The sequence below is a fragment of the Rousettus aegyptiacus genome, unplaced genomic scaffold (assembly GCF_014176215.1).
Source record: "Rousettus aegyptiacus isolate mRouAeg1 unplaced genomic scaffold, mRouAeg1.p scaffold_m13_p_2, whole genome shotgun sequence".
NCBI classification, from domain to species: domain Eukaryota; kingdom Metazoa; phylum Chordata; class Mammalia; order Chiroptera; family Pteropodidae; genus Rousettus; species Rousettus aegyptiacus.
Window position 1 is genome coordinate 140,793,349 of NW_023416295.1, and position 12,925 is coordinate 140,806,273.

The 12,925-nt window shown below is 32.0% G+C and overlaps 1 protein-coding gene across 2 annotated transcripts in view; it reads left to right on the top strand.

The window, feature by feature from the left end:
* The window catches only part of IPO8 (importin 8), a 56,502-nt gene that overhangs the window by 25,583 nt on the left and 17,994 nt on the right, over window positions 1-12,925 (top strand). For both annotated transcript variants that reach the window (XR_004955665.1, XM_016152048.2), the window contains exons 11-19: window positions 398-474; window positions 743-859; window positions 1,221-1,310; window positions 2,644-2,809; window positions 3,840-4,000; window positions 4,811-4,936; window positions 7,960-8,026; window positions 12,093-12,218; window positions 12,786-12,883. Coding sequence is in view for 1 of the 2 variants with exons in the window: in XM_016152048.2 (XP_016007534.1) it covers window positions 398-474; window positions 743-859; window positions 1,221-1,310; window positions 2,644-2,809; window positions 3,840-4,000; window positions 4,811-4,936; window positions 7,960-8,026; window positions 12,093-12,218; window positions 12,786-12,883 (1,028 nt within the window). In the remaining variant the exon portion in view is untranslated. The remainder of the gene's footprint in view (window positions 1-397; window positions 475-742; window positions 860-1,220; window positions 1,311-2,643; window positions 2,810-3,839; window positions 4,001-4,810; window positions 4,937-7,959; window positions 8,027-12,092; window positions 12,219-12,785; window positions 12,884-12,925) is intronic.

Genomic DNA, 12,925 nt, shown 5'->3' on the forward strand with positions numbered 1-12,925 from the left:
ATTCGACATTTTCAGCGATTGAACTACAAAAAAAAAATGTTATAAATAGCATGATGTCATTTGTTTCCAAAGACTATTGCTATACTAGAGTGATGCAAAAATAATAATAAAAGCGAGATATTTTATGGCAAACTTTGGGGGTAAGGTTAGGACTGTAATCCATGTGTTATCTAGGGGTGAATGGGAATAGCATTAAAAGGACAACCTAGAGAGTTCGATAAATACTTTTGTGCATGAGAGTACTGATGATATATATATATATTCTTAGCTTTTTTGTGATGTAAACCAGTGTCATATGTAGACTTTTATTTTTTGGTTTTGGAATAGTGATTAATCAGGTTTGAAATCTATAGTAATTGTATTGTTACTAATATGGTTTAACCTTTTAAAATCTTAGATATTTTTGAAGATTATGCTTCTCCTACCACAGCAGCCCAGACTCTTTTATACACTGCTGCAAAGAAAAGAAAAGAGGTACATAGCTATTCTTTCTAAATCTGAAACTGAAAGATAGCCTGTGTTGATTTGACACTCTAACCTAGTATTTGAAAAATTGTATTATGAGTTGTAATCTGTCACTTTAAGAATATTTTTCTGTCCTAGCAAGAGAAAATGGTTATTTTATGTTCTTAATTAAACACAATAAAGTGGCTTTAATTTTGAAATTTGTGTATTGTATTTCATACTATTATGAGGCAGCGCAAGCTAATATAGACTGAAAAGGATTCTTCTATTCCTTTAGGTACTGCCAAAAATGATGGCGTTCTGTTATCAAATCCTAACAGACCCAAACTTTGACCCGAGGAAGAAAGATGGAGCCCTGCACGTGATTGGTTCTCTAGCTGATATTTTATTGAAGGTTAAGTTGTTCGGAGTTTAATTTACTTAAAACTGTGAAGCACAGGCAGATGAGAGAATATGAAAGTTAAGGATAATTTAAAACTGGTGACTGCTTCTTTATTCGTCAGTTTTTTAGTATGAAACTGTTGCTTTATTAAAAAATGTGAAATGACTTTGTTTCTACAAAAATCAGTATCAAAATATGTTTAAGGTACTATTTCTGTCTTGTTTTAAAACAAGCAATATGTAGGTGAAGTAATTTCACAAAATTGTAAATAGAAGTGTCTTAAGTGTAATTCATAATGTACTTTATTAGGATGTGACTTTTACATATGAAAAAGACATTGGTAAGTTGAAACTTAATTTCTATTTCCTAACAGAAGAGTTTATTCAAGGACCAAATGGAGTTGTTGCTGCAAAATCATGTATTTCCATTATTATTATCTAACCTGGGATATCTTCGAGCTAGAGTAAGTTTTCCATGTTTCCATTATGTATCTTAAAAAGTTTTCCATGTTTCCATTATGTATCTTAAACTCTTCATTTGTAAGATAATTATCAAACTAAATGTTTTTGGATAAATTGACATATATTGAGGCAAAATGAAGTCAATTAGAATGTCCCTTATGATCACATAAGCTGAAAAAAGAACAAACTAGTAAATAAGAAGATTTATGGATTTTAATTCCGGCTATTTTCATTTTCACCCTAGCCTCACTCACTGCATATTCAAAGCATGCCATGAGAGGGATGCTGTTACAGCAGTGGTACAATGTAAATTCATAGACTGATTAATTTTCAGTGTCAGAAAACAGCATGAAATTTCTAGTTTTGCTAAAAAAACTCGATTATGATTGCTAGTATATTAGGTTGATATGTCTTAGTAAAATGAAAATAATAATCCGCATAAATTTATTTGTGTTCTAATTGTACATCACTTCTAGAATCAATATGGAAGTATAAAAATAGAACTTTAATTCAAGAGCCTTGTATGTATCTTTATAAATGTGTCAACACAAAAAAATGTTTTGCTAAAAACAGCACATGTTAATAATGCGTATACACTCTAAAGCATTTTATAAACAGAAGATAAATGTCAGTGGAGAAATATTTGGGCAAATGTGGATTAGAGATGCCGAGGGCACACAAGTATTTATAGGTAGGCTACTATCTTTGACAGGTTGTGTGAATTATAATTCTGCTAAAAGTTTTTAGTAATTCAAATTAATTACTGTTAATTGTGTTTTATATGCAAATAGAGAACTTTATAAAGTAATAATATGATTCTGTGGTCTAATAGTTTAAAATTTGGTAATCTATACAAGGTTTAAAATTCTTTGTACCTTACGTGCATGAAAAAAAGTTTGCTAAGCCAGTTAGAGTAAGGAAAAATAATGTTTTGTTTGTTTGCTATAAAGGCCAGAAAATGAATGTCAAACATTGCTTCATAATAGCTTTTTACACATAATTATAAATTAGTTGTGAATCATATTAAAAGCATAGATAGGACATTTTTTTTTCAGAGATATTTAAATTTAGCTCTATTTTTTTTCCTGTGAAAAATATTGTTGCATATAGGTGCTTTAGAAGTAATCAAACTGCCTTTTAAAATAAAAAAACAAACAAACAAACTAGGACATCCAAATGTTAGCAACTAAAGCTAATATGCTACCTCTAAAAACAAACAAGCAGTACTTGGTAGAATTAATGATATTTAACTTAGTAAGAAGTTCTTACATGCATTACATTATTACAGAATACCATAATCCCAATGGTTCCCTATTTACTTTCTTCTTATAACAGTCCTGTTGGGTACTTCATGCATTCAGTTCTTTGAAATTTCATAATGAACTTAATCTAAGAAATGCAGTTGAACTAGCAAAGAAGAGCCTGATTGAAGATAAGGAGATGCCTGTCAAAGTTGAAGCTGCCCTTGCTCTTCAGTCATTAATTTCTAACCAGACACAAGGTAAAGCCAGAAATGCCCTTTAGAACATTTGCTTGTTTATCCATTTGTTTGTTTATTGACATAGCCTTCTCAAATAGCTTTGTTCATTTCCTTTACTAATAAGGATGATTCTGTAAGTCAAGGTTTAGGCTTTGGATTTCTGAGCTTTCACCCCTTCAGAATTTTATAGGAGTTTCTTCTTGCCCTTTTTAGGAGTTCCTTTTGACTGTGGTTTCCAGAACTGTTTTAGATTGGGAAACAAGTTGATAATTATTGGGCAGTAGGGTAGACTGGGCCTCAAGAGACCTGGTTTCTAGTTTTGATTGCGCTACTAATTTGCCATGAAAACCTGGACAAGACACCTGATCTGTTAAGGCTTAGATCTCCATATATTTAAATTTAGGTGGGTTGGACTAGATGGTTTCAAGATTCCTTTTAACGCTAGGATTCTATGATCCTGCTGGTTCTGAAAGTAGCAAGGAGTGTTCGTAGTAAGGGATAAAACATATCTCATTTGTTGTTTCAGAAGAACATTCTGTTCAAAGTTCAAATAAACCTTTGAAAGTAAACATGAATCTGATTTACCTCTATTCAACAATGTTTTAATGGAAGTCTGAATATGATATACGGATATGTAGGGAGGAAGGTAGGTAGAGATGGGGTGGGGCAGGAAATGGGCACCGTTAGTATTGGGCATAGTTCTTATGCATGTGATTTTTTATACATGTATCCTGGTATCATATGTTCTGTAAGTCATGCCAATGACAGAGCATATATATAATTAGAATTTCTCACTGGGGACTGTTGGCATTTTAGGCAGGACAATTCTGTGCAGGACCGATTATGGATTATCCCCATATTACTTATAGGAAAATTGATATATTGGTGAAGGTTATTTTGGTACAGCTTTGTAACTTATTAACCACAGAGCAAGAATCTATCTAGAACCTCTTACCCTTTGTCACTTTATCTTATGACCAAGTTAATTTCTTTTCACCACTTGTGAATAGCTAAATTTTTTTCACTGATTTTGTTTGTTTTGCTGCATTAGCTAAGGAATATATGAAGCCACATGTGAGGCCTATTATGCAGGAACTGTTGCACATTGTTAGAGAGACAGAAAATGATGATGTAACTAATGTCATCCAGAAGATGATATGTGAATACAGTCAAGAAGTAGCCTCAATTGCTGTTGATATGACTCAGCACTTGGTAAGCTGGGCAAGATTTTATGTTAGTTTGGTATAAAAGTCTTGAATAATCTAAATACATTAAACTCTAGAATTTGGAGTTTAGGTTTATATGTAACTATAATAGTAACATAAAAATGTTTGCTCTTATACTTTTGACAGTTATTAATTTTTATAGTTAATTAGATTTAACTCTAATAACATTTAGGGTTATCTCTTTTTACCTATAATATTCTAGGATTTCATAATGATGTGTCTTAATGTGAGCCTTTTAAATTTTCACTTTCTGGGCTTTGAATCTTGGAGCTCATTTTCTTCAGTTTTGGAAAATTTCTTGTATTACTTTTTTGATGAATTTTTTCCTACCATTTTTTCTGTTCTGTAGTTCCGATGCAGAATATCGGCCAGGACTGAGTTCTAATTTCTTTACTTTTTCTCTCCTGTCCTCCTTTTTTTTTTTCTTTTGTTTCATTTTTTAGATGATTCCTTTATTTTTGTCTTTTAAACCTTCTATCAAATTTTTCAGTTGAGTACTACTAGATTTTAGTTTTTCTAGATTTTGGATTTATTTGTTTAATGACAACCAAAAGTTAAATATTAGCTATATGGTTATAATAGTTAAAGTACACTCTACTCTAGTGACTAGATAAGGAAAAAAATGGCTATATTTAAAACATTACAGGTTCTATCATTGATTCACTTGGCAAAGTGCATAACTTAGTTTGAGTGAGGCTGACATTTACATGTGAGACACTGCACTTTTGCTAGCTTAAATAGTGAGGGGTGGGTATAACAGTACTAATTGTTAAATATGTTCATGTTCTTTTCATAGGCTGAGATATTTGGCAAAGTTCTTCAAAGTGATGAATATGAAGAAGTTGAAGACAAAACAGTAATGGCTATGGGAATTTTACATACCATTGATACTATCTTGACAGTTGTAGAAGATCATAAAGAGGTGAGATTTCATTTTGTTTTATTTTGTCATTATGGTAACATGAACTGAAATTTGTATAATCAATGAGCATGAGTTCTAAAGTCTTAACTTTTAAATTACTAATTACCTGTGTTGCTAGATTTTAAAAATTACCCTCAAATTTTATAGAAACAATGATTGAGAGGAAATATTACATGTGGTTGCAAAGGGTATATCTGAGTTTAGTTCGTCACATCTGCAATGTGCCAGCCTAGGCTTTTGGAGAATACCAAATTGAATTAGACATGAACTCTGCCTTCTGGAACCCATAATTTAGTCTTCTTGGTAGAGAACGATAGATTCATTCACAGTGGCCAATATTAAATAGTGGAACCATATTCCGATGTAACATATTTTGAGAATGGAAGAGAAGAGGAGCTTAAAACATCATCTTTCCTGAATGAATTCCAGGATGATATTGGGATAAGCATTTGTGCAGGCAATAATCAAGTGCTTTCACATTAGTTGAGAGAGTCTTACCTAATTCAACATGAGATAGATAGAGCAGGTAATGGTAGTGTCCTTTATAGAAGTTGAGAACAAGGTTCAGATAGTATTAAGAGATTTGTTCATGATCACAGAATTTTGAATTTGCAGACAAATTATTTTGATAATGTATCATTTTTTCCCCACCTAAAACCTGCCTCACTCCTCCCCAAGTACCATATAGCTTTTCCTTAACTCAAATTAAATTTGTGTTCTTCTGGTAGTTCAAGTTGACTTGTTTGGCAATGATGGCAGCTCTTGTTTTATGCAGTGAGGACTTAGGAAGCAGGTGCTGGTTCTTTAAATAGCATTGTTAAACCCTATGGCTCTTGATTTATCCTGTGTTTATCACATACCAGTGGAAGATTACCAGATTCTTAAAAACGGTTTGATATTCTTCTCCTGGGTAGGCCTTCTTTCACCTAAAATGCTTAATATGAAATTTAATTTCCATATTCATTTTATTTTAGTTTTGTATCCTTGTTGAAACCGTATGAGCCTCTTGGGGACAGTGAGATGTTCCAAATTAAATTACAAGTGTACTTAAGGACAGTTCTTTCACCTTATATGTAGAACTTGTATTTTAAATTCGAAGAGACCTGAGGAATCACCTAGTCCAGTGTTCCCAAGTAGGTGTGTGTGGAGGATGGGCAGTGGTAGAATGAGCAGGAGGATTATTTTGAGAACAAAACAGCATTTTATCTTTTTTGTTTTAATTCTTTTACTCTTGATATTAAATTTATTTTGAATTTCAAATAAAATGAAAGGTACATGTGAACTTATTGTTATTATCAAGGGAGGCGAGATTTAACATTGAGATGCATGGATTTTCTTGCTTCCTTACTCACAGATGAAAAAACTTAAAGTGTTTAGCTCATAGATAATTAGAGGCAAAACAAGGATTAGAATCTTGGTCTCCAGATTGCCTGTCCTGTGATTTGAATTTTAGCTTGTTAAAAACAAACTTTGAAAACATTTTTCCTCAAAAGGAAAAAAAAATCACATGTATATGAATACATGTATAAATAATGTGTGAAGAGCACAATTAAAAATTTAAAACAAATGCTTAAACATATGCAGTTTTGCTTAATGGTTTTAAATATCTTGACAAATGTTAAATTTTGGATCATTTGAACTTTCAGACAGTAGCTTAAGCTGACTATTAAAAGAATACAGTTGAAAGTTGAAATTGGATGCTTAGATGAAAAACGTAACCTATAATGGATTCCAGTTTTTACTTTTCTAAAGAATATTTAGTACAAACATATGTTGAAAAATTTAAAATATATGAAAAAGTATTCAGTGAAATTTTACCTTCTCACTCAGTCATCTGATTCTCCTTTCAAGGAGATAGCCCCTTTACTAGTTTTTTGTGTCCTTTCTGAGATTTTTCTACTATAATATCCAGGTAAAAAGTGAGTATGTATATTTTTAATGAAAATGATAGCATACAGTTTTCATCTGCCTTTTTTTACTTTAATATATCTTGGCGATCCTTTCATTTTAGTCAATAAAGTTACATATTTTTAATAGTTGCAAGATCAAGTTTCTTAACCAGTTCCCTTTTAATGAATATAATTTAACTATCTCTTGTTAAGTGGAAATTTGGATATTATTAATCACAAACATAGTTGCAGTGAATGGCCTTTTACATGTCATTTTCACATGTAATAATATATCTTAAGGGCAAATTCATTTAAGTGGAATTACTGGATAAAAGGATATAGGTATAAGATTGAAGGATGTTGCTAACTTGTTCCTAATAGTATGTATCAATTTGAACTTCCAAATCAATGTGAAGCTCCTACTTTTTGTCCATTGTCAGATTGATAGGTAAACAGTGTTAATCTTATGGTTAGAACTTGTACTCTTATTATGTATTAACATAATAAGTGTAAACATCTTTTTTATAATTAGTATAAACATCTTTTTATAAGCTTAAGATCCATTTATATTTCTTTTTCTTAATTTTTGCCTTTCTGTTGATTTCATGTGAGGCGAATTTTATCTTTGTGATACCATCTGAAAATATTTCACTCAAGTTTTCATTTATCTTTGACGTCTTCCTGCTCTATGCAGAAATTTTTAAGTTTTGAAACTAAATGACTCAGCATATTTATTTCTGGTTTCTGGGCTTTGAGTTATTTTCCTGTCTAGGATTATACACAATTTTTAAAAAATTTCTTTTAGTATTTTTTTGCCTTAAATCTTAACATTGAAATCTTTTCTCTATTAGGAATTTATTTTGGTATAAAGTATGAGGTAAAGAATTAATTTTATTATGGATTTATCTCCCATTTTTGTCATTGGTTTACTTTTCAGAATTTTCTGGTAGTTTTGCATGTTTAATTCTTCATACGATATTTAGAATTAACTTGTCAACTTCTCTCAATAAAATTCTTTTGATATTTTTATGTAGATAATATAAAATTTATAAAATTTATAAAATTAAATAGATTAATATAGGTCAAGGGATAGCATGATGAATTTTAAACTAAATCTTTAAAACTTATCTTTAGGTTACTCAGCAATTAGAGAATATCTGTCTCCGGATCATTGATCTTGTTTTACAGAAGCATGTAATCGGTAAGTTTAAAGGTTGACTAAAAAGGTAAATTGAGAATTTTAAAAAATTTGATGAGCGTCCAGTGTATTTTTAACTCTTAAAATTCAACAAAATGGACAATTTTGAGAAAGAGAAAACTGTATTCTCTTCAGTTTTTGGGTATATTTCTAATATCTCTATTTTCATTTAGAGAAAAAATTAATACACCCAACTAAGAATTTTTGTTCTTAGAATTTCCACAGGGCAGAGAATTTGAAATTTTATATTTTTAGAAACCAGGAACTGGTATGAGGCTCAGGTGAGGTTAATTTAATCTGGGATTGAAAATGTGAAATGATAGGCGTATGCCTTATCAGAAGTGTGAATTATTATTGTTCTATTATCTGTTATAGTGCCTGACTTCTGAATAGAATCAGTAACTAATGCTGGATGTAACAAACTGATGGAAATTCATAGAGGAGGTTGCTTTTCCATAGTATCCAAGCATTTTGAAGATGCTAGGCCCAAGGCATTTGGGCATGAGAGAGACACAATCTGTGTAGTATTCAGATAGAAAGATGTGAGAAAAGCCTGTTACTGTTTAAGAGCGGCTGTCCCTTGACTATTTTCCTAATTAGTAAAAAATTGAACATGAACTTCTAATATATGTGAATAATATTTGAATATATATTTAAGGACAATACACATCTATTACCATACTACATTTACATACATAAACAATAGAAACGTAAAAGGATGGGATTCAAAGTGTTCTCATACATTTTTCTCCCATCTCTGTGGATTATCTTGCATGCTATGTCAGGTACACATACTCCTTACTTTTGAAGTTATTGCTGTTAAGTCACAGTTGTCAGACTTTAGTGTGCATGAGAATCAGTGAGGAGCTAATTAAAATGAAGATTCCTGGACTGTAACCCCATTCTGATTGTTAGTTTGAGGCAGTGCCCAGGAATCTGCATTTTATTGAATATTCCAGGTGATTTTCATGCAGGTGAAACAGTAGCTTGGTGGTGCTTTCTGCTAATAGGATCCAAGGATACAAGTATTTTTCTTAACTCTCTTATTAGAGCAAGTGAAAAACCGTTAACATATCTAATAGCCAGAGAAGAATAGTCACTAGTAGTTGTAGGAAATTAGGTGACTAATTTTTAAGTCCTGGCTATTGTAGAAACAAAAGGAATTCTTAATGAAAGTGTTACACTAGTAAACAGTGATTTAAGTGAGATGATTGAAGTTTTATTTTACCCTTCATAGCTCCAAGGTCAACTTATATTTTTTAGCAAAGTATCAGTTTATAAAGTAAAGATTATTCAAGTAAGGATATTACAGTAGTCCCCCCCTTATCCATGGGGGATGTGATGTGAGACCTCCAGTGGATGCCTAAAACCGTAGATGATACCAAACCCTATACATGTTTTTTCCTATACATGCATACCTCTGATAAAGTTTAATTATAAAAGTTAGGCACAGTCAGTGATTAACAACAACAATAATAAAATAGAACAGTTGTGGCTATATACTGTCATAAAAGTTGTGTGAATAGCTTTGGGGTTATCATTAAGTAAAATAAGGGTTACTTGAACACAAGCACTATGAAACTGTGGTAGTCAATATAATAATCAAGAGGTCTACTAAGTAACTAGGAGTGGGTAGTATATATAGTGTGGATACTCTGTACAAAGGATGATTCATGTTCTGGGTAGGTCAGAATGGGATGATGTGAGATTTCATCATGCTACTCAGAATGACATGCAATTTAAAATTTGAGTTGTTTATTTTTGGAATTTTCTATTTAATATTTTCAGATTGTGGTTGAAGATAACTGAAACCATGGAAAGCAAAAGCATGGATAAGGGGCACTACTATATTGGAATTATTTGAGTTTTATACCAAAACAAAGAAAAATTATTATATACTTAAAACACATTCAAAAAGGAAGGCAGAGAAGTTTTTTATCTTTTAATTGCTTACATGTTCTAGAATTACAAATATTTGCTTTCCTTCTAGGTTGCGGCAAGAATTATTTTGTGATTATTCATCTATACTTTTCAGGATCTTGAAATATTATTGTTATTGGAGATGTTAAAATTGGGAAGGTGATAAGCTCAAAAGAATTTGTTCACTTATGGCCGTAGTCTTGGAAAATACCGTAACTGGAAATTCTCCATTTATATTTAAAATAATCTTGTGAAGTAAGGCAAAGAGAAATAGTTTCTATAAAACTTCTGTAACCTGCCTATACCAGCTGTTTGATTTGAGCAATTGCAACATCGGGATCTTAATAAAAGGAAAGGGAGCCTATTTCTTGGGTGCTGTGGGCAGAGGAGAAAACCATGGTTCTAATTGCCTGTCACCTCTAATATCCTATTTCAAGTCTCAAGGTGATGGATGATCCCTCTTATGTATTTATGTAGCTGTGATGCATTTAATGTTGATGGTCATTTTTGAACCAATATTGGCCACATAGGATCTCAGATAAAAAATACTATTCTGGAAGATGTCATGGGTTGAATCTGTTATTCCAGAATTCCCTATAATGTTTTTGTCCTGTCTCTTTCTGTTGTCCTACTTTCTGTCCCTCTTTTGCCTGTTTTCATTTTGCTAATTTACTCATAAAATATTATTTAATATTAAAAGCTGGTCTTAGCTATTACTGCTTTCACTGCTTTATCTTACACATGAAGTCAAACTTAGTAAAACCATCACACCCTAACAATCTTGGTTGAGAATAATTGAAATAAATTCTGATTAGTTAAAGCATAAATGGAATTTAGTGGAAAGATATTTGGTAGCTCACTTGAATCAGTGGGAAGGCTAGAGCCATCCAGGATTCTGCCATAGAAATGGTCTGCTTAGTAGGCCAGTGCCGACTCTGTCAACACTGGGTCCTCTACTGCCACCTACCACCGTCCAGACCTCAACACAGTCACAAAAAATAATCTGTAACAGCTTTGTCCTTCCTTCTAGTTTCTCGCTCAGGCTTCAAAGTCCTGGTCTTAAGCATCCGAGTGGCCAGGTCATACACGCATGCCATAGCTATCAAGGGCACGAAAGGAAATATTGGGCCCCTTTTTTGTCCTTAGGTTTCATGTTAGAAGAGGCATTTGTTCTCCTTTTTTCACCTTTCATGGTGGAGTAATGATGAATAGAATTTTCAGAAATTTTATATTCAGATAATTTGCTGTTTCTCAAGTGATTGTCTTACATAACAAATAATTTCTCATAATCTGTGATTTCCCTCTTATTTTGCTTTCAGTAAGGCCAATATATCAGTATTACTAGCTTTTGAATATATGCTACAGAATAAAACTTCATTCAGGTTTTAAATAATGTTACAGAATAGAACTTTATTCAAGTTTCTAGGGTGAATATTAGTTCTTTTTAATGAGGAAAAAAAACTTTGAAGTTAGACTTTTGCTCAGTGACATAGTAGGAATTATACAAATTTTTATGTTGAGGTTTATGTTTTCTGCTTTTATGTTTAGATATAAGTTCTTTTTGACTGAGAGTAATAAGAAATACATATGCAAATACTGAAACATTCCCTTTAGACTCTTCTATTTTTTGAAGGGTATAATTGTCTTGAGGCAAATTGAAAAATATTGTATAATTTTTATAGGTTATGTAAGTTGACAAAATACTGTCCAGTATATAGTTTGTAGAAATATGCGAGACAGTCAGATGCCTTAGCATAGCTTAATTAAGCTCTCCAAAGAATATTAATTATTCATAAATTTAAAATCTGGTACATGAGAGAAATATGACAATCTGTTCCTTCTTATACCCATTTTTATAAGTATAAATTAAATTTTATATAGTACAAAATGTCTAAAAATTATATATTGTAAGTAAGTTTAGTAAAAATAAATCTTTGCCTTGTTTGAGCAGGGGGCAGATATTGATAAGAAATGAAAGGTAGCAAATACTATGTAGCTGAAGATGTGGATGCTGAGAAAGGGATGTTCAAAAGTATGTTAGATATAAGAGGAATTTGCATTAGGGTGCAGCCTAAATCCTCCCCTGTGGCCTTTGTGTTTAATTTTTGCTATTTCCTAGCATTCTTACCAGAGATTTTCTTTTTTCTAGAATTCTATGAAGAAATTCTTTCACTGGCATACAGTTTAACCTGCCATGGTATTTCTCCTCAAATGTGGCAGCTTCTAGGTATATTATATGAAGTATTTCAGCAGGATTGTTTCGAATACTTTACAGGTATGGCTTTGACTATGTAACATTTTTGCTTTCCTCTGTCTAGATATTATTTCCTTTGGCACTTGAAAGAAAGACATAGATGATTCCAGTACTAACCAGAAAATAATTGTTCTTATTTCCCTGTCAAGTAAAGGGCGGAGTTGTCACAGCACTGTTGTTAAGCCTCAGGAATATGGGCAATAGGAGGGAGACTCTGTTCCGTATCGCATGTTAAATTAGCTTGCGATCAGAGCATATTTTCCATATATTCAGTTACTGTTTTCTGAATACTGACTAAATTCCAAGCACTCTTCTAAGTTCAACTATACAACAGTGAACAAAGTAGCTCTTGCTCTTTTGATGTTTCCGATCAAGAAAACATGTAATATGTCAGACGGTGATGAGCGCTATGGAGAAAAATAAGACATATTTCATCTACAAATAGGGCAGATTTATCACTTGTTTCTAGTGTTTTGTGGTTGCTGGGGAAGATAGTAATGTGTGGGTGCGACAGAAATATGGTTCAGTGTGAATAATATATACTCCTGTCACTTAAGTCTCATTGGGATTTTGAAATTTTTTTTCCAGACATGATGCCTCTCCTGCATAATTATGTGACAATAGATACAAATACTTTACTATCAAATCCAAAGCATTTAGAAATACTTTTTACAATGTGTAGAAAGGTAAGCATGTCCTAATCACTTGTAGTGGTTCTTCCTAATGTT